Genomic DNA, 26317 nt, shown 5'->3' with positions numbered 1-26317 from the left:
GGAACGCACAAAATGACCCACATTTAAATAACATATTTCATCTCTCTGAACACCAAAACACTTTACAGCTAGGGTAGTATTTTTGAGGGTAGCTGCAAAAAACCATCAATGTAAAAAGTGCCCTCAAACAGCACATAATGACCATCAAATCCACTCCAGAGACATTAATCGAGGGATAAATCTTGCCACGTAATTAAGGGTTGCTTCCTAGGGACAGAATGCACCGCAGATGCTGGTATCTCACTCAATGTGCTGGAGTAACTCAGTGGGTCCGGCCGCATCTCCAGAAGACATGGATAGGCGACGTTGTAGGTTGGGACCTTTCTTCAGAGTGATTGCAGTTGGGCGGAGAAAGCACGAAAAAAGGTAGGGGAAGTGATCTGTTGTGATAGGTAATGGGGGGGGGGGGGGGGGTACTACCTTTGGTTCTTCAAAATAATGCGGTAGGATCCTTTTATATCCATGTAAGAATGCAAGAGTGCAGGCCAGATATCAGTCAAGATGTCTCACCCAAAAGACAGTTCAGACCCCACACAACCTCAAACAAGAATATAACTTGAATAATAAAAAACGGGTAATATCTGACCTGGGAAGTACTTGCGCCACCTCTCACTTAACGCATCGTCCAGAGATTGAGCAGCTGGATGGTGGAATGGGGCACTTGTGCCTCTGTTCCAGGTCCATTGCGAAGACAAGGGAGCGGTGTTGGGAGCAAACAATGACCCACTCGTCTGGGAATCATACATCGACAGAGGCAAACTGCATCCAGGAGCTGGGACGGTAAAAGCCTGTGCTGTGGAGAAAACCGGCGATTGCTGCATTCCCATTGATCCGAGAACAGAAAGTACACCGTTAAGGTCGTACGTAATTTTCTGAATGGACTCGCTGAGGTACTGCATGTTGGCATGCTGAGCAAAGGGCCACTCTGACATCAACTCTGCTGTATAAAGAGGGCAGACCAAACAGTGAGGCAAACTTACATGGCACATATACAGATACATATGTACTATAGCTCTTAATAGTTTTGTCTTTATCCAAGGCACAATTTGATTGAAGGTGAAAGATCTAATAGGAATCTGAGGGGCATCTTTATCATACAGAGGGTGGTGGGTATATGGAACGAGCTGCCAATAGATAGTTGAGGCAGGTATTATGACAACATTTAATAGATATTTGCGCAGGTACATGGATAGGAAAGGCTTAGAGGGATATAGGCCAAATGTTGGCAGGTGGAACAAGCCTAGTTTGGGCAGCATGGTTGGCAAGTGTACATTGGGTCAAAGGGCCTGACAATTACAAAAGATCGATGGTTTCGGGACCACTACCAGTGATAAATTAATGGATCACTGGTGCTTCACAGTTTTTCATGCTGCCCTGGGTTTATTTGAGGAAACCATCAGGTTACCTCCATCTCATTTCTCCAGAAGCCAAGTTCACGATCGTTAATGTCAGCCGAGGGTAGGATTAGTATGACTGCAATGTTCTCTCACAGTCAAATCATCTCGTAGGTGCCATTATTGGTGCTCAGTGTGGAACTTGCTACTGACAGCAGTTCAGCCTCAGTGATGACTTTTTTTTCGAAGAGTACTAAACTAAAGTCAAATAGAAAGACCAGGGAGCATATTGCAGATTATACATTATCAATGTCATTGGGAGGTGGTGGACTATGCACGTATAATCATCATGGAGAAAGAGGTATGTGCTGCTTTCTTTAAAAATAGCTACTTTGAAACATGACATCACTGTAACCAGATGCGAATAGTTGTGACAATATCAACATCAAAACTCAGTAAGTTGTGCTATTAACATAATACCTATGGTGAAACGGCCTTTCAACAGTAGGAACTACTCTTGGATAGCTTACCAATAAAGTGTTCATCCAATATCATCTCTCATCTATTATAGTTCTCCCACTTGCAAGCCAACTGTTACAGGCTATCACTAATCCCAATCGACATGTACTGATGTCATTTACTGGCACCACAAGAACTCACAGCAGGAGAATTATCTCTTTTAAAAGACAGATAGACAATAGACAATAGGTGCAGGAGTAGGCCATTAAGCCCTTCGAGCCAGCACCGCCTTTCAATGTGATCATGGCTGATCATCCACAATCAGTACTCCGCTCCTGCCTTCTCCCCATATCCCGACTCCGCTATCTTTAAGAGCCCTATCAAGCTCTCTCTTGAAAGTATCCAGGGAACCAACCTCCACCGTCCTCTGAGGCAGAGAATTCCACAGATATATGAAAAGAAAGGGTTTAGAGGGCTAATGGGTAAATGCAGTCAAATTAGATCTAATTTATTATGTCAACCTGGTTGGCATGCACAAGGTGGGCCGAAGGGCCTATTTCCTTGCTGTACAGCTCGATGACACATGTACAGTCCGTGTTTCAAACCCAATCCTTTGATACATAAATTTTGGTTTTCATGCACTTGATTCTGGTCGGTTTATAAATATTTGATTCAGTAATTGCTGTCCAATAGATTGTTTGTTACATTTTAACTGAAATAAGAATGTAGGAATCACAAAAAAATAATACAAGTACAAAAACCCAGTGGGAGGAAAAGAGAAGCCCTTTTTAAAAAAAGTGGAATTGGAATTCACTGCTTGTCTGTTTCTCAGAGCAGTGTGAATTAAATTCAAAGCCATCAGGGATCTTCTTATCCTGCCTGATCGACCAAACATAGGTGTAACCTTGGCCCCACATATTAACCAACAAAAATTACTTTAAATCAACTCTCAGGCTGGATATACGGTCCTACAGGGAAACAGGTCATTATTCATGGTTGGGGAAAGGTATAAGGTCAATAAAGGAAAAATGATAAGGTAAACGAGTTATGAAAAAGTGATCATGCCACAGATTTACACAAAGCATGTAAGGAGACACAAGAGAACCACAAATTAGAATTAGCAGAGAGAAACCAATGCTGGAAATCCAAAGCAAGAACAGAAATGTTGTAAATATTTAGACTAGGCCAGGATTTGTGAGGCTAAAAGCAGAGTTTTAACTTGTTAACCTTTCATCGGACAGGTTCTTGAGCCAAAACGGCACCTCCATTTCTCTCGTCATTAATGCTCTCTGCTCATGGAGTATTTCCAGCATTTTGTTTTAAATAGCAGAGGAAATATTATTTAATGTAGACCTGGCAAGATGCTCACTTTTCTGCTGAGGAAAGTCAATGCTGACCATGCTGCTGACATCATCGGAATCTGTAAGGTCAAAGGTGACAGCTTTCTTGCCCTCTGTGGCTTTTGGCGAGTCTTCATCTGAAAACTAACAATGCAGAATGGTCAAATTGTCTCTTGAATCCAGTGCAGGATGGTATACAAAATTATAGTTTGTCTGGTGCGTTGAGTTAGCTGACCTTATCCAGGACAGCAGCTGATGTATGCTATCCCAGGGTCAGAGAAGGGACAACTTCTCTGACAAATGTAAAGGTCCATGAGAAAAAGGGTAGAGAGTGTGACCAAAGTCCTGTTGCCACAAGGAGGACATTCTCCATTTTGTTATTTGTCAATAATAGCAAAAGGATTGACAATGGATCTGGCAGCTCAAAACCAGGCAGCTACGAGGTAGCGAGAGCCATCATTAATATCAGCAATGTACACAAACACAATCTATAACCGTCACTCTAATCATTACTATCAAGCCAGGTTCAATGAGGAGTGCAGACGGACATACTAAGAGCAGCATCAGACATCACTCAAAACAAGGTAACACACCAGTGAAGCTGTAACACAGGACCAACAGCAGCAGCATGCAGAGTTGAGCAGTCCAATCATCAACAGATCAGATTGAAGCTCAGCGGCTCCACCACATCTAGTCATGAATGGAGTGCACATTAATTTACACAGCTAACGAGACAATGTGGCACTAACAATATTCCCATTCTCAGCAATGGAAGCATCCAGCATGAGTGCCAAGGACACCAATGCACCAGTAACCATGTTCAGCATAAATTCACTTGATCTCATCACAGCCTTGGCCCACACGTGAATCAAAGAAGCAAATTCAAGAACTGATATTGAATTCTCCAGCGTTAGGTAACTTGCTCGCCCTTTCTGTTTATAATGAGACTGGCCAGTTCGCTTGCCGTTCGTGTCTCCCATTCTTATTTTGTTTGTTTATTCTGGCCTGTTGGGGATATTCCCTGATCTCACAACATTTGCGCAGTGCTCAACTGCACATTTAATGACAATACTGTTTCACCTTACTGCAGATACTCCCTTTGTTCTATCGCCTGTTCTCCCCACTTTGTCTCCTAGGCTAACTCACTTGTTTTCTTTTTTCTTATGAAGGGTGTTCTTCAGATCTGATGAAGGGCCTTCAACCTAAAATATTAACTATTTCTTTCCCACAGATCATGCTCGATCTGTTTAGCGTGATAGAAAATTGACAGAGTCAGAAGGCAAAGAGTGGGAATTTTCTGTTTTGCTGCCAGTGACTCAAGGTGTTCCACAGGGGTTGGCGATGGGACTGCTACATTTCACACTGTATATTAATGAATTGGATGATGGAATTGATGGCTTTGTGGCCAGGTTTGCGGATGATATGAATTTAAGTGAAAGGGCAGGTAGTGTAGAGGAAGCAGGGAGTCTGCAGGACGACTTGGACAGGTCGGGAAAGTGGGCAAAGAAGTGGCAGATGGAATACAGCATAGTAAAGTGTGCAGTCACGCAATTTGGTAGTGGGAATAAAAACGTAGACTATTTTCTAAATGTGGAGAGGATACAGAAATCAGAGGTGCAACAGGACTTGGGAGTGCTGGTGCAGGATTCCCATTAGGTTCATTTGCAGGTTAAATCGGTAGAATGGAAGGCAAATGCAATGTAAGCATTCATTTCGAGAGGACTTGAATACAATAGCTGGATGTACCTGGAGAATAGATGTACCTGGAGAAAGATGAGGAGGAATTTATTTAGCCAAACGAAGGTGAATCTGTGGAATACATTGCCAGACGGCTGTCGAGGTTATGGGGAGAAGGCAAGAGCATGGGGTTGAGAGGGAAAGATAGATTAGTCATGATTGAATGGCAGAGTAGACGTGATGGGCCGAATGGCCTAATTCTGCTCCAATAACATATGAACCCAAGCACAAATCACTATGCACAACACTTGTAAATATTGTCAGAGAAAAAGACCCATTTGTGCCTTCACTTTGTTTCCTGTTAGCCAGCCAATATTTTAATCTTGCCATTGTGTTACCTTCTACACCAGGAGCTTTGATTTTCCACAAACTCTCCACTTGTCATGCTGAGTGCACCTCCAAACATTTGCAAGAAGCTGGACACCATCCAGAACAGAGTAATCTGCTTGATTGGCATCCAGTCCACCCTAAACTTCCAGTCTGTCCATCGCCACAGGCCAGAAACTGCCGTCTGTAAACCCATTGTAATTATATCCCCAGCATCTCCCAAATCTGTAACCATCAAAAAGAAAAGGCAGCACATGCACGTGAATAACCCACTCCCCCAACATGATTACTTTCCAGTCGCACATTAACCTGATTTGGAAATATACTGCCATTCCCTCGTTATGGTTAGGTTTAACTCCTTGAACTCCCTCCCAGAAGTTCTGTGGAAGCACAGTTCCAAAAGAACTGCAGTGGTTCAGTGCTCATAGTTTACAGTTTTCTAAATGACAATTCAGGATGGGCAATAATTGCTGGCCTAGCCAAAAAAGCATACATCTTGAACAACAATTTGGATAAAATAAAGAAACAAGATTTGTCCTCAGAGGTACACTCCCATGAGAGACCTGTGCTTGCATTTAGTAGTCCTCCCTTATCTAGGTGTCTGGGAGTGAACTGCTACCCTGGGCCTCTTGACTCTATAGAGGAGTCCTCCAATTAAACCCACCCCTTCTGCAAAAGACGACTCCAGCTGATTTAATTTTTCTTCCTTCTTTCGTAGCAACTCCTGTCCCTTCTTCATCGTTAACTTCATCTCATCCAGATGCCGGGCTTCCTGAAGCAACACAGAAGAACAGGAGCAATGAGACAGGCACCCAAGCAAGAGGATACAAAGCGCTTGCATGATATTCACAGCTATAGAGAAACCGGCACTATTGGCAATCATTCTTCCAAATCACGGTCGTCGGAATGTGGCAAATTTGTTACCAATACCAAAGAAGGTCCATGCAACTTCAGGTGACATTTAGTCACCAAAAAAAATCAGGTTCCAAACTTATCTCAATGTTAGTCTAGCCATATCTATTAGAAGAGTACAAGCCTTGCTAGAGTGAGATTAGATACTGAGGACAAAACTACAAGCAATATTACTTGTTGAAATTGATTGGACTTACAACCAGAAAATGTTTATTTGACAAGGTTACCATAAGGTTACCCAATGCTGTGAGATCTTACAAAAGTAAAGCATAAAAGAGATTGAGATGTAAAATCCTAACTTTAAGAAGATCCTGACTTTGATTGGTTAAACATGTCACAAATTTATATTATTCTCCCACAAGATATTCTAATCTATTATTAATGTATAAAATGCGAAGAAGGAAGAGCTTGCTTTATCGTAAGATGGGGCCTCTGTGCATTTCTGAATTCCTCACCTGATCCAGGTTTTTCCAGACATCCTGCAGAATCTGTGAGCTCTCTGGGTCCTGCACCTGGTCTTGTACTTTCCTCATGTCATGCCTCCACTGCTGCTTGGCTGACTTGAGCGCTGTCTGCCGCTTCCGCAGGGAGCGGGTCTGTTTCACGAGGAACTCCTTGGCTTTATTGATAGACAGCCCTTCCGCGGAGATATAGTATCGTACACTGTCAAAGGTAAATGAGCCAGTCATTTTAACTATTGATTTAAATCAGTCAGCTTCAAATCTTTACAGATCATAATTACCTTTTCTCCTGTTGATCCTGAAATCAAGATTGTTCTCAACTTATCTTTTTCAGCACTGAAAATCTCCACCGATCTCATGTCTTTTAGTTTAGAGATACAGCGCAGATAAAGTCAGTTCTGCCCACCCAGTCTGCGCCAACCAGCGACCCCCATAGACTAATAGTATCCTACACACTAGACAATTTACAATTTTACCGAAGCCAATTAACCTACAAACTTGTACGTCTTTGGAATGTCTTCTCCCTGCTATATACAGACGGTTAAAATGATTTGATTACGCCTCATTCTAACTTCCTAATTTGGTTCATCTTCATTCCTAAAGACTGCCCATTGAGACTCAACTGTCATCTATTTAACATGTGGTATGATCAAGGGTGATTGTCAGAAACATAGTCTTAGGGCATGAAAGAATAGAATGATGTCAACTCGGTACAGGCTCACCAAAATATGTGCCAACTTCCTTGAAATATTATCCTTTAGTTGATGCGGGAGGAGAAAAACCTGTTGGTTGAATAGTTAATATGGCATGTATATACTGGCAATGGATAGTTGACGGTAGGTTCCCCCTCTGACAAAGACCGCAAAAGGGGGAAAATTCAAACTTTTCAACTTTATTGATTGATGACTGATTTATTAGTGTGAATTTTATTTAACTGATTAAATATAAATTCTCCTGCTGTCAAAATGGGATTCAAAACTCTTGTCTCTGGATGAGGAGTCAAGGCCTCTGAATGTTTGGCCATTCATTTAACTACCATGCACCCCCAGTCTATACTATTAACTTTTTCTATGGAGAAAAGGCAGGTACAGGATACTGAGTTGGATGATCAGCCATGATCATATTGAATGGCGGTGCAGGCTCGAAGGGCAAAACGGCCTACTCCTGCACCTATTTTCTATGTTTCATCATGCCAGAATGAAATAGTGTAAATTAAACAGGAAAAAAATAACATACATATATTGTATATTTTGCACATACTTATCCACGCTGACTTGTTCATCCTCAGTTTTGGGAATGGGAGAGCTACTGTGATTCGGGTACTGCAGAGTTAAAAATAAATGAAAGGTAATCATTGTGCTTTAAAATTCGAGTAAATATTAATCAACTTGCAATTCAGCCAAATCAAAATAGGTGCTTTCCTGAAACACTAAAAGTAAATGGTTGATTTTGATAAATTAAGGATGAAGAAAGAACATTTTGCCAGTTTGTTCATTTGTAAAGATCAGCAGAAATAGAACGCCTAATAAAGTTCAGAACAAACTGCTGCATGAACTCCAGTGGATGTGTTTTACCATACCTGTGTCTTCAGCCCACCAAGTCCACATAGACCATTAATCAGTGGAAGGAAATGGACAAACAAGATTTGGGTCAGGACCCTTCTTCAGAATGATTCCAGCATCTGCAGCCTCTGGTGTCTCCACCTCACAGAGTTATTTATTATCCCAGTGTACAATTCTATAATTCTTCCAGGTTATCTAATTAGCTGGTGTACCAATTGATTAATACAATGCGGTTTATTTCTTTTCTGTTTAACTGTATTATTTGCAGCATAAAGCTGCTCAAACTTGAGGAAAACCGACATTAATAAGACAATGTTACCTGGCAGTCCCTAAATGTGGATGATCTGGAAAATGTTAGATGTTTCATAGTGAAGGAGGAACAGTTCTGTTTTTAACATCAGGGGAAAGTTGCAGCAGCTTTGTCTCATCTCTGGCTGAGTGCATGAAGCAGAAAGAGGCACTGTGGGTGGAAATGCTTGAAGTCCCTGCAAGGACATTCTTGAAATGGAAAATAAAATGTAAATGCTGAAAATCAGAAATAAGAGGAGAAAACAGTGGAGCAGTTGGTAGAGCTACTGCCTCACAGCGTCAGGGACCCGGGTTCGATCCTGACCTAGGGTGCTATTTGTGTAGAGTTTGTAGGTTCTGCTGAGACCATGTGGGTTTTCGCCAGGTACTCCGGATTCCTCCCACATTCCAAATATGTGTAGGTTAATTGACTTCTGCAAATTGTCCCAAATGTGTCGGGAGTGGATGTGAAAGTGGGATATCATACAACTAGTGTGAACGAATGGTCAATGGTCTATGTGGATTTGGTGGGCTGAAGGGCCCGTTTCCATGCTGTATCCTTCAATCAAAAGTGTAGGAAAAACAGAACACATTCTCATCTATAAAGATCTGATATATGTTTTTAAAACAAATCACATTATTAATTAATGATTCTACCATGAAATATTATTGCACCTCTCTATCTGGGTTCTGGTGGATTTGCTCTTTGCAATAGCTCCTCTTTTTAGTAGAAATTAGCACTTGTCAAACAAAAGACACAGATAATCTGGTCTGTTAAAATAGCTAACCTTGACATTAAAAATTCAATGTGGAAGACCAAATCTCAACAAAACAATGGTGTGCAACCATTTTGCTTTAATTTTAGTACAAACCAAAAGGTTTGGAGAAATATGATGTACCTTTTTAGCTTGAGAAAGATGATGTCTAAGGGAGATATAACGATAGGCTTAGGTGTCCTAATTGTTGAGGAACAATTTTGGCAAAGTACAGACTGAGAAAGGTCATATTTGCTTTCAATGTTACTCACTTCCTTCTTTAAATCCCCAATATGAAGTTCATCCCCTTCTGCGCCACCGGAGGCTCCATTGGTTACAGGTTTTTCATTTAAGGTATTTTGCTTCTTTTTAATTGTCACTTCCAATTCACTAGAAGAGAACGACTTGTCAGACAATTACACTACGGTAGACATCACAAGCATCTTTAGTTGTTCCTCACTTTAGAAAGACTGCGTTCTCTTGCTGGGCCCCATTCTCCATTGATTCTCCAAATATAAATATTGAATAAACATTATGGTTTTATGATTTTACACCCTTCCCCTTCTATCTTTGCTCAGATACCACCTATCGGGGAGGGAGTGGAATCTCCAAGTTGAAAACCTGTGTATTAAACAAAATTAATCCATGCCATTCATTCAGCTGTTACACATCTCAAAAATATTTGGATGGGAAGTAGGTCATATAATGGCTTTGTAGTTAATTAATTATGCCGAGGTCTTGACATGATGATGCTGGAGGCATTATTATTATTTGTCATTATTTGAAGAGGCAAAGGCAATCTTGGCAACCACCCCTGCGCCTATGACGTCTGATAACTAGCTATCTATCTCTTGGCTGTTAATGGAACTTATGGTGAAGCAGCAGCTGCATTTCCTTCAGAACAATGACTTAACCTCAGATCAAGCTATTGTATTTAGTTTAGTTTAGAGACACAGCATGGAAACCTGTACACTAGCATAATCCCACACGCTAGGGACAATGTAAAATTTTTACCAACGGCAATTAACAAATCTGTACGCCTTTGGTGTGTGGGAGGAAACCGGAGCACACGTAGAAAACCCACATGGTCACGGAGCGAACGTACAAACTCCAAACAGACAGCACGCTTGGTCAGGTTCGAACAGAGGTCTCTGGTGCTGTAAGACAGCAACTCTACCGCTGCACCACTATGCTGTCCCACTGAGTCCACGCCAACCAACAATCACCCCGTTCACAATAGATCTATGTAACTCACTTTCTCATCTACTCCCTACACATTATGGGCAATTTACAGAAGGCAATCAACCTGCACTTATTTGGGATGTGGGAGGAAACTGGAGCACCCAGGGGAAACCAACACGGTCACAGAGAGAACGAGCAAGTTTCACTGGGAGCATTCACCATTTGTTTTGTTGATGCATCACAAAACTCTCAGACTTCACACACTGTATGTTATGTACACCCCTACATTGTCTCCTCAGCATCCCTTCAAGTCAGTTGAGCAACAACAAGATACCTGATTCTATTCTGAAGTCGCTGGCTTTCATTTCTGAGTGTGTCGACCTCTGTTTGCAGTTCCACCTGTTGGCCCTGTAGCTTGTCCAAGTTCTGGAGGGACAGGCGAATTGAATCTTGCAAAGTGGACTGCTCTTGTTTTGCTTTTTCTACTTCGTGTTTACTTGGTTGGGAAATAATTATTTTCTGTAAATATAAATTAAAAAAATTTATATGAAGTCAAGTTACTGGCTGCCGTGTTTCAGTGATCATTTCCTAAGAAATTAAAGCTCATAGTTAAGACTCATCTAGACTATATAGTTACTGGAGATGTTGAAATTTTGCATGGAACTGAATGTGCTTGAGTAACCTAGCAGGTCAGGCAGTATCTTTGGTGAAAACCATTACCTCCCACCCCACCCCCACCTATATTTTCCCCTCTGGTTTTCACTCTTCTTCTCTCCTTATCTAACAATCTCATGTCTCCTTGACCCCTTTTCGTCTCCTTTTCATCTCTAGTCTTTAGCCACCCATTTGCCAATCCAATTCCCCCTCACCTGTATCTATCCATCCATCACATGCCAGGCTTTGTCCCACCCCCATCTCTTTTCCAGCTTACTACGCCCTCCTAAGATCAGTCTGAAGAGGAGTGCACAAAAACAAAATGTTGCCTCTCCGTATCCTCCAGAGATGCTCCCTGACTCTCTCAGTTACTCCAGCACCTTGTGTTCTATACGGCAACAGTATTTATTGACTTTACATCCCGACTGGATTTTTTAAGAACATACACGACTAAACATTTTGGGGAAGATGGGGAAAGAAACTGTGACTGGCAATTCCTCAAACGCAGAAGCCTCATTAAAATGAACAGCTGGATCCCCATCCAACAGCCAGCCAGAAAGCGACGCTGGGAGGGGTGGGGGGGGGGGGGTCACTTCCTATGTCTTGGCATTAAAAATAACTTCAATCACTACAATGAGGTCAGTTGTTTTCTTTCAGCAACCCCCTGTTCCACCCTTTCATCATTTCCTCAAAGGACACTAAAAAGGAAACAAAAGTGCTGGAGTAACTCAGCAGGTCAGGCAGCAACTCTGGAGTACATGGATAAGTGACCTTTCAGGTCGAGACCCTTCTTGACCTGTACAGTTACTCCAGCATTCTTGTGTCCTTTTGTGTATTAACCAACATCTGCAGATCCTTCCTGCTACAGAAAGAGAAAGTAAATGGTTTTGTGAAAGATTTCATCCAGAATCGCAGGTAGACAAAAATGCTGGGGAAACTCAGCGGGTGAGGCAGCATCTATGGAGCGAAGGAATAGGTGACGTTTCGGGTTGAGACCCTCCTTCATCCAGAATGGCATTCACCATGTTTTATCAGTGCGCATACCATCGGGCAAGGTGAGCACTTACAGCTTGGTCTCTCTGCAGCTCATCTTCCTCTGCACAGAGCTGTTGCTTCCTCAGTTTCAATGACATTTCCTGAAATGTACAAGAAACATTGTGTGTCACAAAGGTAACCTGATGGATCCAGGGATGCTGCACTACTGCTGTATTATTTTTTTTAGTAAGGGTTATTGAAACAAGGGGTGCGTTTCCACATGTAGTTTGGTGACATTCAACACAACCTATTATTTCATGGGACAAAAGATCTATTCTGGATGGATGAATTAAAAATGATATCCCTTATTTGTAATTGTCTTGTGTGGGTTTAACCCAATGTTTATTTGAAAAAAACTGAGTTTATATTACAGATGGCTAACTCAGCAGAACTAACCAGTTCTGATACAAGCAGAGAAGGGGAGGTGCCTGCAATTATTGAATTCTATATTAAGACTTCTCTGTTAAAGGAAATAGATCCTTTGTCTATCTGGGTACATAATTTTACATTTCAATTAAACCCAATCTCAATCTTTTCTGACCCAAAGAGGAAATCTTTGACTATCCAGTCCTTCTGAACAGTTAAAATACTTCACTCCTGGAAAAATCCTTGTAAACCTCTGAACTATCTATTTTAAAAAAACAAGTTGCATGCATACTTTCTGCAGTGTGGAGTCAGGCTTACACACAGTGCTAAAGCTGCAGACTAAGGTTAAAAAAAAATACAGCTAACAAACGATGCCCGTGCTTATACGCAGTACTTAGTTAAAAGAGTATAATGTCTTGTAAGTCATTTTTAACCATCCTCTCAATCCCTCTGGTACCTTCAGCGATCTATGGTGTTTGAACTCCAGGTTCGTAAGTACACCGCGATTTCATGTATTATTTTATGTGTTATTTTATGTTCCCTTGTTGTCTTTATATATACTGTGAGCTACTTCTATAGCTCACGGTATATGTTGTAAGCCAGTCTAATTGTACCCATGTTTGAAAGAGTTTTGTAATATTAAATCTCAGCAGATGCTCCCATTTTCCGTTTGGCAGCGTGTTCTGTAATGAAGAATATCAAGAACTATTTTTGGTGCTGTGCTAGTCTGGACTAGTGACAACTGCCTACCGTGCTTCAGACAAGGATCAGGAACTTCCCAACTCTAACTATTTTGATAGAATTTCTGTATTTGCTTCTTACAATGGTGTTCTGTTCCAACCATATACTCGAGTTTTAGACCCATGCTTGGTTTTAATCCATTTAATCTTCTTTTTGCATTTCACTTCTTTTATTTTTGTTATTTAATCATTCCTGGTCTCCATAGACCTCACCTTCCCAACGTTTTCCTGATTCTGCATTTGCTTAAAAGCTGTCCATCTCCATAATCGTCCAATCACTAGTGAAGATTACTCTTGCTTTCTCTTTCTCTAATCTTGCCAAAACTATTGAGTGTCCCTGACATTTTGTATTTTAATTTCAGTAACAGTTCCAGTCCTTTCCTGGAATAATGACTAAAGTTACGCGACTCGTCCAACATATACATTTTCTGAAACATTTTTATTGAAGCAAGAATAACACTGCAAATGTTGTGTAGAAAAGAACTGCAGATGCTGGTCTATACCAAAGATAGACAAAAAGTGCTGGTGTAACTCAGTGTGTCAGGCAGCATCTCTGGAGAAAAAGGATGTGTGACATTTTGGGTCAGGACAATTCATCAGTTTGAAGAAGGGTCCAGACCGGAAACGTCACCCATCCTTTTTCTCCAGAGATGTTGCCTGACCCGCTGAGTTACTCCAGCACATTGTGTCTATCTTCCCTGTAAATGCTGTGGCAGATTAATAGGTCAGAAGAGATTGCAATGTCAATAATGATTCAACACACAAACAAATGAATTGTTTTGGTATTTTTCATAAGCTAAATTCTGTAGCTTTGAAATAGAAAACCTGCCACGTTGAGACTGAATTAGCTCTTGTTCTCTCTGTGTTGTGCGGCATCAAGTTCACCTACCTGATTTTGCAGCAGATTGCACTTGGCTTTCAGTTCTTTGCCTCTCATCTCCAGCTGCTCCTCGGACTTCTGAACCTTCGATTCCTGCAGGTGCAAGGATACATTATGAATGTGGTTCTTGTGCAAATAAACTTAAGTACCAACCTATTTTCTATTGCTGATAGGAAAGATCTTTAGCACTGAAATTGCTGCATTTTTATTTAGTGGCAATCTTTGTTGTTATGAACTGTTCTAAAGTAGAAAAATTCATGTAACTCCTTATAAATATGTCAGTCGGGGAAGCTAGATTCACTTCTACATTTTAAGTTCCTAAATAACTTTTTGTTTGGAATTATTTTTCATCTATAACAATATAAAGCATTGAAAAAATACAAAAATGACATTCCAAAGATTATTGCATTTGGAGTTTTGCGTGCAGTTCTAGTCGGCTCATTACAAGAAGTGTTAATTCTGGCTAAATTGGGGCAGCTAGGACTTCAAAATGGGGTTAGGTTTCAGGGTTGCTGGGAGATTTGGTCAAATTGGAATTACTCTCTGCAGAGCTGGGACAAGCTGCGGAGAGGTGCCAGAATGTCTGGAGCTTAAATACAATTTGCAAGCAAAGAATGGGAAGCCCTACAAACCCCGTCAATCTGGTGCAAAATGCATAGAATGGATTTGATGGCTGCTAACCAGACATACACCTTGTAAATAATTGTAAATAATGTTGCAGAGTTTGACTTTGCCAAGTGTTGATTGGATGAGGTGTTGAGCCTTGTCTGGGTTTTCTGTAAATCAGGGTAAATATTTCAAAGTTGACTTCCTCTCGAAGTCTATTTTGAATACAATGTATTGAACTGTTGTATCATTGGGTTAGGGGAATGCCTGTTATGTATGGGGTTAATCGATATCTGTAATTGGGTTACTGAAAGACCCCTCGAGGTCCCGGGACATATAAAAGTCCGCGATCATGAGGCTCAGCGTCAATCTTCTGGGAGAGCGCTCGGGACTGCGTGAACTTCTGGAGTGTCTCTGTCTGAGCGAGGCCTAGAGGGCTTCAACAGGCAGACGTGAGGATTGAACCCGAGGTGGGATAGGTACAGTGTGTGATCTTGGTAAAATAAAATTTAGTTGTTTCAAGTGCTTGATTCAGTGTTTTTACTGAAACTAGACTGGGGGGAAGCTTGGAAACGAGCAATTATCAGAAGGATGTGGAGAATTTGGAAAATATGAAAAGGAGGTGTACCAGAATAATGCCTAGATTAGGGGCTATCAGCTACAGGGAGGGGTGGCATGGACATGGATTGTTTTCTATAGAATGCCGGAAGTTGTGGGGAGATTTGGTAGAAGTATATAAAATTGAGAGGTATGGATCGTGTAGATGTTCAAAACTTAAATCCCAGGACAGAAATATCAAATACTAGAGGGCATAGCTTTAAGGTGAGAGATGCAATGTTTAAAGGAAATGCGCATGACAAGTCGTTTCTTTTCATACAGAGGAGTGAGTGGCTGGAATGTGCTGCCTTGTTAAGTTTGGTATACCTGTATGTATGGTATATCTGATCTGTTTGGATAGCATGCAAATCAAAGCTTTTCACTGTACCTTGGTACTTCTCAATGTACCTCTAAACCTATGTTCAATGCACGTTTGCCACATGCAATTGAGGATCAGTCTACCCAAGTGCTCTGAGGTGCAACTATCGATTAAGCTTCTTGATGAATGTCTGAAACAAGTCACAGGTTGCTCTTAGCTTAGCAATGTTGTTCATTTGAATCATTCTTCACATAACTCCTTAAGTGGGTAACAAAGTTAATGAGAAGTGTATTATCGTTCTGACCCTCAGGGGAGTGATCAAGTTGTCTGCACTTTTCGTTCAGCTGGTATTTTGCAATCATTCAGATTAGCGGCTTTCATGCTTACTTTTTTTCCATACGACTTTCTCAACTCACTGAGTCGCCTCTCCAGCTCCTGACGAAGATCTGAAATCTCCCGCTCGTGAAACTTAGTCAGGCGTTCGTGCTCTTCCTGCACCTGCTTTAGAAGGTTACTTCTCTGCTCTTGCTCCTGAACAATGCCAGTGAACACACTTGTTAGGCCAACCAAAGTAATGGATATGGAAACATATAGCATCGTCATTTACAATTTAATGTTGAAAATGGATTTAAGCACAATGAAATGAGACTGGGACAAATTAGATCATAAACTGCTGGCTACTCTTCAACTGTTTGTAGCACGTTTAATCTGATTTCATGAAGCTCAGCTATTTTCTGCTGCATTCTCCAAACCTCATATCACCGACAGTAAGATAAGCAGCAAATAAAGAACAATACTACTTGCTCAACATCATTTACTTCGCTGGACCCTTACTCTCAATCTAATTTGTAAACGAGCAAATCCCGCACAAATCAAATATTTTATAAACAGGATTAAAACGCGATTCAAATTGGGTATTTACGCTGCCAGTGACCATTTTCTCACCTTTTCTTCATATTCTTCTCTAATTCTGTCCATGATTTGCTGATGCTCTTCTTTAATCTTCTCCAGTTTCATCTCATGGTCCTTTTCGACGTCATCACGTTTTTCTTTCAGCAAGTCACTTAACTATAATCACCATTGACAGAGGAAAGCAAATATCAGTTACCTACTCAATGAACGACTCAAAACGTAGAGATTTATAGCAGCTTGTTTGACAACACATTTAGCAATAAAACGACGGCATTAAACAATAAAATCCACACTGGTCTACACAAGGAAATAAAATGAGCAACCCGCAGCATATTTAAAATCATCAGGTCCCAATCATCAAAAATGGCTTATTCTTATGTGGAGACTGCACAACCGTCAACATACCCAAGCCTTTTTTTTTGCTACAAGATTGCAGACCAGGCAGTAATCTTTGTTTTTGGTTTCCCAATTTTTTCACTGAAATCTGAGAAACCCATTTTTTTTTAAATTGGAGTTACTCTGTATATTTGCATTTATAATAATAATAATAATAATAATTTTGTTGCCTTCCTAGCTGATGAAGATAATATAACTGCCCAAATCATGGAAATATTGATCTAGATCTTTGAAAAGCAGAAGGAAGTAAATTTGAATTATTTCGGCATGTTTTTTAATTTTCATTGCTTCTTGGAATGCTGAAGAACAGAGGAGAGCAATTGTTCCCAGTGCATGTGTTAGCTTTTTCAAAGAACCATGCAAATTAGTCCAACGTGTCTGTTTTCCCCTCATTTGCAACAGACACAGTTAGACTAGTCTGTCCAGTAAGGGATGATGAATATATTGCTGTAGTTTGCATTTTGGTATGGGGGTAACAACAGAACAACAGAATCTTACATCTGATACAATGTGCCCTCAGGTTCCTGAAGCCAAGCTCACTTCAGGGAAATATTTGATGTATTACGCCAAAATATTATTGTACCAATATTGTATTGTACCAGTAATGAAGTGGGCATGAGGACAATGTTGGAAAATGGTTATAATAGGAAGCTTGCCTGATTTAAGCAGATAAATTTCATATGACCTGTCTTGCTAGCAAAAGCTGTTGGGCAAAGCTGTTTTCCTTGGAAAACCAAGGTTTAGTAGGCCTGGCACTTGTTCTGTTCCAGAACCCAGCTTCTTTAGAGGATTACGATAGAACTTTATTTACCCCAGGAGGGAAATGAATTTGCCAACATTAACTTGTTTGAGCACATCATTATGATGTAGCATCAGTTCTCCTTCAAGAATGCAGTTTCAGACACAAAGGAAAGTGGGTGCCATTCAGTCTAATAGCTACCAGATTTTGGGTTAAACCTACACCCGGAAATGGTTCAAAATTGCTAGAGTTTTAAAAGAGACCATTGGTGTGGGTGGGGACGATCGTGATTGATAGTCTCATAAAGGAAGCTTTCATTTACCCCAGGTTTCGCCTGCCCTTGCACAACCAACAGAAATAGAGGATGTTTTGGAATGTTATTATTTAATCTCCTGATGGAAGTAGGACATGGAGAGCTGAAGGCACTTATTGTTACCAGAGCTCTGTGATGTACCATTCAATCCCCCTCTTGAACATGTAGTTTAGGTCAATGTCTTGAGTCTCACTAATAAAAGAAAATTCAATTTCACCTTGCCATTTGCTATTTTAGTGTACAGCACAGTATAAAAATAGGGTTGGGTACTATTACTATGGTGTATCACATATAGATTCGCCAGCTTGAGAGACTGGCCTGTAGAAAGCCTAATTGGTCTGCAAAAGCTAACCGCAGGGAGATGACCCAATTCTTATTAATTAATGTTTAAAACCCAGCATTGTAGGGATGGATGTGCAATTGCATGGCACACATTAGATATCATTAGAGTCTGTAGTTATTAATTTAAACATCACATAAAACATCATATCGTTCAATAGTAACCTATCGATCACTAAGTGATGTTCTCAAATGGAAATTGTTTATTGGAAAGTAGAACTTTGAAGATATTTTTCTTCATTTTGAAAATCTGTTCTGACATTGCCATCCAGCCCTAGATAAGAACAAGGAGTATGCAGTTTCTCACCTCTTTCTCATAGTCTGCGACTTGTTGCATTTTTCTCTGTACTTTATAGAGCTCTTCCTGCACCTGAGCTTTCTCTTGACTCTGGGCATCAGTGATCTGTTTCTGGAGACTGAAAATTGCCTTGGGAGAAGAATAGAAGATAAATTGTTCTGAGAGCTCTCTTACAAAATGACGTTGATAACTCTCAACCACCCTGCCTGATGTCATCTGTTGCCGGCTCTGATTTATCTTGGACTTTTCTTGCTTCCAGTCTCCTCCCTACAATCAATCTGAAGAAGGGTCCCATCCCGAAACATCACCTATCCATTTCCTCCAGAGACGCTGCCTGACCCTGCTGAGTTACGCCAGCATTTTGTGTCTATCTTTGGTATAAAACAGCACCTGCAGTTCATTTTTATTACATATCAAATAATTTTCACATGGCTCTGGATCTTTTTTTTGGTAAGTCAATATTCAACAATTAATAATGGTTACCAAAACAGGGAAACTCGTTTGGGGAAGTGAATCTACTAAACAGTATCAGCAAGCGGAATTAACAAAGAAGATAAAGCAGAAGCACCCTTGTTGCTCCAACAATGCTTGGTAATTTAGCTTCCTTGTATCGTGATGGGTAGAGATTCTCCAAGGCAATTTCCCTGAACGCATCAGCACTCACTGCTGTAGCAAATATAATGCACAAAGCCAGTCAGAAAGGACAACAATCCTATTTTTTTTAATGAACATGCTCCTTCAAAATTTGCAACATAACAGCTATTCAATGAAAATCCTACACTTGGTATTACACTGTATATACACAGCAACAGCTTATTCAGACATTGATGGTAATTGCAATCTGTGCAAGTCTTCTTTAACTCTAACAACATCTGATGTCCTTGTATTCCCTTCTCCCTCTTATATGCAGCAAGCCTGAATAACGGTCCCAACCCGAAACGTCACCCATCCTTTTTCTCCAGACATGCTGCCTGACCCGCTGAGTTACTCCTGCACTGTCGATTTTCAAGCGTTCCTTTAATGTGGTTGAGCCAACTGTTCCATGTAGAATGTTTCAAATTCTGAACAATGAGTAAGTTCCTCCTTAATATTCATCTGCTAAATGTATGTTGAATTTACTCCCTCTAAATTAGGAGACTCTAAAAGATAGACACAAAATGTTGGAGTAACTCAGCGGGACAGGCAGCATCACTGGAAGCACATGACCGGAAAGGACAAACGTATCCTTTTTTGGTCCATTGAGATATGGATCACTGTTAGATTACATTGTACTGAATTTCAATGTATTAATCCACCTATGTTAAAAGGTGGATTAAAATCTGGTGGATTAAAAGCCTGGCATCTTATATTTTGGTGCAGTCCTCTACATTGTTAAGAATGCTGTAAATTCCAACATGCAATATTTCCAATTTAAGATTTCAGTTAATTTATGTACATACTTTAAAATACAAATGTATTTCATGACTGCATGGTCTCTCATACACTGCACAGCCAATGAAGGACCTTAATAGACACAGCTACAAAGTAGAACATTCAGCATCCAATTTAAAAGAAGAGCGGATCTACAAAGAGCAAAGTGCTATGACAAGATTATTTACCTTCAACCAGCACTAATAAAGATCCATCACCAGAACACCAAAAATAACTCCTGCACAACCATTTAAGCAAACACCGTTGATCTTATAAATCAACTCAAAAGGGTGGCTATGGTCTTGAAAGTTGGTAGCTTTGATTGTGCAGTGATCGATCCCTCAGTTCTGCACTGTCACCGTACAGTTTGCATTAAAGCGCACAATTCAAGGGGAGATGAAAGCTATCAAATAACTTACACATGATAAAAATAATGCATTTACAATCATTAATTATTTAGAAATAAGTACAGGTGTCAAGATGACACATGAAGGGTAGGTAGATCAATGCACAACACCAGTGGCATTTATGGTTATATCCCTGACTTAAAACCATGTCATTGGTTGAACTGGTTGAACAGAAAGGCTGATCTCTATGGAGAATGGAGTAAGATCGATGGTCAAAGTGGGATATTCCATCACTCTAACATACTTCACCCATTGCCCATGAAGTACAGGGTCAGAATTGATTGGCTGCCCTCTTGGCTTGGACTGGAGTGCAACGTGGGAAGAAAAAAAGAAAGGTCAAGAAACAAAAAAACAAAAAAAATGCTGGGCTCAGAGAATCTCAGCAAAATAAAAGAAACATACTGACAAGTGCAGAAGTGCTGAAGAAATAAATTATCTTGTAAAGTTTTCTGATGTATACTGAGCATTAACAGCTTATGCACTCATTATTTTTGATGCACAATAGGATGCTTTCCTTCCGATCACCCTGGGATTCACTTCTTAGGCCATTATAAGTACCGAAGAACTTGGATTAGGATGAAATAATGATTCATGTGGAGAAATTCCTCTTTGCTGGTGTAAAGTAGATTTACCGATGCAATTAACCTCCCGTCATCCATAGTAAAAAAAAATGCGAATTGGAATCTTTAATACTTATTTTTCTGAACTTTTAACAATCCATATTTTTCTATTAACTCACTTCTTGATGCTTTTCTTCAGCTGTCATTTTCAAACCCTGAAGGTCAATCGAGTGTTTGTTCTTGAGTGTTCCCAGTTCCTGCAGGAGAAATGACGTTACATGAAAAAAAAAAATTCTCCTTATTCACACCACAAGTGTATTCCTTAAGTCTAGAAAAATTGGCCTGAGCCCAGATTGGAACCGTACATTCCAATTTTATCATTGTCCTTTTCGATAACTATTAAATCGAACAGAATTACGATCACAGCCACAAAAGAGTTGTCCAACTAACATTCCAGTTATACCATCTCTTGTTGGACATCCTCCATAATAGGATCTCCGGGATGCAATATTGACCATCTTTATTATTTTAAATGACTGTATTCCAGTTCAAATTGGGATACTGAAATATCACAATATCACTATCCCCGCACTTCTGCACTTATCAGAAATGTGTCTACAAATCTTCTTTCTATCTCGCCTCAAACTTCCCAACAAAGTAATTGGCATTTTGTTCTTTAAATCAAGCCATATTGCAATTTGATGTTCTAACATAACCATCACTTTCCATGGCTGCAATGTTTCTTTAATCGATATTGCCACTCTTTCTTCTTCTACTCCTCTCTCTCTACCCCATCTGAAAATCCTGAAACCAATAATATTAAGATTCTATTACTAATCCTATTTTTCAATGCGTTCAATAATTAAAATATTAGTTATGCATACGCCTGTGCTCCCAACTCATGTTATGCCTCAAAATGCAAGGAGCAGAATTTGCAATTTGATGCATAACATTAGGCACAGCTAGACACCTTGTCTATTTTCTAAACTTTGTTTTCTATACCTTCCAAACTTTCACTAACTTTTTACCTTTTATTTTCGCATCTGCTTTTCTCCCTTCAGAATCTATGCTCATATTCCCATCCCCATCTAGTTTAAACAGAACAAGTACATTTGCCCAAGATAATATTGGTCTTGGCTCAGTTGCGGTGCAATCCATCTTGTCTGACCTTCACAAGAACAAGCCCAATGCCCCAGTTATCAGCCATCCTTCCTGGACCATCTCTCCAGACGGACAGTCATCTGCACTATCTTCCTATTTCTACTTTCTGGTGCATAGCAACGGGAAGTAATCCAAGATTAATACCTTTGAAGTTTTGCTTAATCTCTTTCCTCTTTAAAATCTACCTATATGGCCTTCAACCATTTTTCTACCTATTCCATGAGTACCGAGAAGGGCGGCACAACAGCAGAGTTGCTGGTTTACAGCACAGAGACCTGGGTTTGATCCTGACTCCAGGTGCTGGCTGGATGGAGTTTGTATGTTCTCCCTGTGACTGTGTGGGTTTTCTCCGGGTGCTCCGTTTTCCTCCCACACTCCATTGGTGTGCAGGTTTGTAGGTTAAGTGGCTTCTCTAAATTGTCTCTAGTGTGTAGAATAGAATTAGTGCACGGGAGATTGTTGGTCGGCGTAGACTCGGTGGGCAAAAGGGCCTCTTTCCATGCTGTATCTCTAAACCTTGGTTTGCACCAACATGGTTTGGTTTTATGTAGAATAACCCATAATTTATTTTATATTTATTTAATGTTGTTATGTTAATGTATATGTACAGTTGCAGCAAGTAAGAATGACTATATGATGGAGAAGGCGGAGAGATTTAATTGAGGCAATAATATTACAACGTGCCTAGATAGAATGACTAGCAAGGAACTAGGTCCTTTGGCAAAGGGGTATAAATTTGCTGCCTGAATGGGTAGCAGAGGCTGAACCCATCAATGCAATTACCCCATACTTTGACGTGCTTGAAGAACCATGACCTGAAAGGCAATGGAACAACCGATGGAAAGTGGGATTAGGGTGGTCAACTCTTTCTCGGCCAGCACTTTCAAGATGAGCCGAATGCTCTGCCTCTGTGTAGATTTTGCATGATTCTGAAACACAGTGATTGTACCTGTACAATTACTGTGACCAAGCTAACGACTACCTCCAAGACCATCTGATATGCCATTCAGCTGTGATGGATTACAGCAAAATTGTATGGTAGTAATCTAGAACAGATACCCGAACAAGCTTTGGATATTGATTAACTCAAAAATGTTCAATTTTAACCTTGAAATTCCATCACAATGTACTTAAATATGTTATCAGGAATTATAGGCTGAGATTTTCCAGTTCTTTTTATTTCCATCTTTCACCGTATTTAACAGAGGGAATTAGCAACAAGCAGTTAAACAGCTGTTCGGGATGTCATTCCCTTAATGTTTCCTTAAAGTTATTACAAATTAAACCAAGATCTCATTTCAGTCCACAATAGTCCTAATAAATGGTGTTATCCTAATGAAGAAAGACAAAGACATCACAGACTCAAAATAAAGGGATAAAAAGTGAACAAAGTAGTAGGGGTTTTTGGATATAGTATCAATCTTTTACTGTATTTTTCAGCGAAGAACAACTTTCAAACACATTTCACACTCTCAAAGCAACTGGGTCCCTCAACTTGGGGGTTCAAGTAAAATAATCATGAGATTTCTATGCTAACATTATTATACTGCAACAAATTTAACAGTAACACTGCATGCAATGTTGGAAGTTACTTTTAATCTGATTGCTGAATTTAACATTCAAGTAAATAACAGCATCTTTTCTTTTCATAATGGTCTATTTGGCTTCTTGGATGGCAGAGGAACATAAGATGTAAAACGCAAAGGCATTCAGCACTCAGTAATATCCAATACCATTTTTGTGGAGAAGAAAACCTATTTTCGAGTTTAGTTTAGTTTAGAGATTAGCGATACAGCACGGAAACAGGCCCTTCGGCCCATTGAGTCCGCGATCACCTCGTACATTAGTTCTATCCTACACACTAGGGACAATTTACAATTTTACCGAAGCCAATTAACCTACAAACCTATATATCTTTGGAGTGCGGGAGAAAACCAGTGCACCTGGAAAAAAACAATCACAGGGAGAACGTACAAACTCTATACAGACAGCACCAGATCAGGATTGAACCTAGGCCTGCCACTGCGCCAAAGTACCACCCCAAAACTTCAGTATTACCAATTGCTAAAAGCAGAAACGTACCTCTTCTGTTTCTTTTTTAAACTTTTGCCTTAACTCACGAATAGCCTCCACTTTTTTCTCTTCCAGCAGGATCTTCTCTTTCCTTAGGGTTTCATCCATCTCTTTCCTCAGCTGCTCGACAAGAGCATGCTTTTCAGCTTCTGAATTTTGCTGCTCAGTTGTCAATAATGATTTCACTTGTGCTCTAAGCTGCAGCAACTTTTCTTCCTCCTCTCCCCTGGAATGCAATAAAAACAAAATTGCCTGACATATTAACAGCATTATAAAATATATATCACTGACAGAATATTACCAAGAATACCATCAAACAGCTGTAATATTGCCTTTTTGATCAACAACTCTTTGGGAGAGTTATTACTTTAGTTTTCCTTAAACTAAATAAAAACCTTCTTGAGCAAAGGAAACAATTACTGAAATATAATTTTACTTCTATGTCGCATTAGTCAACAAAAGATATTATGCAATGCCTTTTTTAATTAGGTCCAACATGATTTTGCTATTTTATGCACCTCATAAATTTGACTTAATAGCAAGAATATTAAATATCCAATTTCAAATATAATGCAATGTTCACAAATTTTTGGGAGAATTAGCTGTTAAATTAACAATTAATTTTATCATACCATAGGAGCTTACTTCTGAAGTGGCCAAAATGTTGTTTTTCTTCCTTTTAGTCATTAACAATGTTACATTCACAATAGCCCATCGCCGATAAAGGAACATTATCAACAAAGGGCAGTAATAAGACTGAAAGCACACCTAATGGGCTCTTATGGATTAACACCATTGCAGGATGTTAAGTACAATTCAACCTCCTGCATTTTATTAGTTAAAGAAAAGCAACAGCTACATTATTTTTTCAAAGCTATTCTTTCATGTTCCACACAGCCATTTCCTTGTTCGCCTGATTGATGTCAATCCCTTAAAACATGTATCTGCTGCAAGTAAGTATTTCATTGTTCCATTGTCAGTACATATGACAATTAAACACTCTGCACCCTTGACTTTACTTGAAACAGACTATCAAAGATTTTTCTCTCTCCATTTTACAAGGTACTAAATTCAACAGAGTATTCTGGTAGCTCAGAATAAGACAGCTCAATGAGTCTTACAAGCACAGCACCCTTTAGCAATTTTCCACATGACAAGAAGAATGTGTGCAATTGCAGAAAATTGGGACAAAAATTGGAGGTTGGCAATCAACTGCTCTGTGGTGGTTTATGTCTGTGTCATTTATAAAGGACACGGGAGTACATTCAAAGCCTCCTCAGTTCTACACCTATTTCTTAAAAAATTACTGACCCATTACATAATGACTGAGATATAAATAAATGATCAGGGGTAGAAGCAATGGACCTTTTATCCTGTTCATCTACTCTGATGACACTTACCTTATTTCTTTCTCTGTTCTCTCAATTTCATTTTTAACCTGGTCTCGGAGTTTAAGCAACACACTGCTCTGCTCTTCTTTCAGTCGTGTCTCCTCTTCCTCTCGTTCAACCCTGAGTTTTTCTTTTAGTAACCTTGATGATTGAAAATATAAAACTGTTAAGCTTATTCTATTTCTTTGTCAAATAACTTGGCTGCTTCCATTGGCTGGAGTCGTCTCATTGAACTATTTCCACAGTCAGATTCTCAAGGTCACCCTATACCCCTGACAACTGCATAGAATGGCAATAGTCATCTAGACACATTATAAACAACTGTAGTTTAAGGTTGAATCAGGAAGCCTCAGGGTTAAAGATTTGGGGCGAGTTACAAGATCCATAACTCTAAAAGTTACTTCTTTGACCCAGTGAATAACATTATATGTTATATATCTTCAAAATGACTACTCAAGACTTTTTCTACTGGGGAAATAGTGAAGAGATTTTCATCACTTATGCTTCTCTACCTTCCTATGTCAATTAAAAAGAAAGCAATCTTACACAAACAGCAACTTAATCAGGCTACTGGAAAAGTGACAAGATCAGTTTCATTGTTGCTCTATGCATAGCCTGATTTACTCTCCATTGTTGAGTATACAGTGGGAAATTTGACTGACTCTAATTGATTTCCCTGCAATCACATTTGGTTAAAATTATCTTCAATGCTGTTAGGTAAATAGATATTATTAAAAAAGTTACCCATAGCCTGACTCTACAAA

General features: G+C 39.8%; 1 protein-coding gene across 3 annotated transcripts in view; it reads right to left on the bottom strand.

Moving 5' to 3' along the window:
* cep164 (centrosomal protein 164) overlaps positions 1–26317 on the bottom strand; it is a 134061-nt gene that overhangs the window by 8100 nt on the left and 99644 nt on the right. For all 3 annotated transcript variants that reach the window (XM_033049722.1, XM_033049720.1, XM_033049721.1), the window contains 15 exons: positions 25563–25694; positions 24172–24388; positions 21108–21185; positions 18561–18680; positions 16500–16622; positions 15942–16085; positions 14042–14125; positions 12079–12147; positions 10692–10876; positions 9448–9565; positions 7831–7892; positions 6565–6772; positions 5862–5969; positions 3163–3277; positions 587–940 (listed from right to left, as the gene is read on the bottom strand). In XM_033049722.1, the coding sequence (XP_032905613.1) occupies positions 587–940; positions 3163–3277; positions 5862–5969; positions 6565–6772; positions 7831–7892; positions 9448–9565; positions 10692–10876; positions 12079–12147; positions 14042–14125; positions 15942–16085; positions 16500–16622; positions 18561–18680; positions 21108–21185; positions 24172–24388; positions 25563–25694 (2117 nt within the window). The remainder of the gene's footprint in view (positions 1–586; positions 941–3162; positions 3278–5861; positions 5970–6564; positions 6773–7830; positions 7893–9447; positions 9566–10691; positions 10877–12078; positions 12148–14041; positions 14126–15941; positions 16086–16499; positions 16623–18560; positions 18681–21107; positions 21186–24171; positions 24389–25562; positions 25695–26317) is intronic.

The sequence above is a fragment of the Amblyraja radiata genome, chromosome 33 (genome assembly GCF_010909765.2).
Source record: "Amblyraja radiata isolate CabotCenter1 chromosome 33, sAmbRad1.1.pri, whole genome shotgun sequence".
Lineage (NCBI taxonomy): Eukaryota > Metazoa > Chordata > Chondrichthyes > Rajiformes > Rajidae > Amblyraja > Amblyraja radiata.
This window is presented reverse-complemented; position numbering and strand designations above follow the sequence as displayed.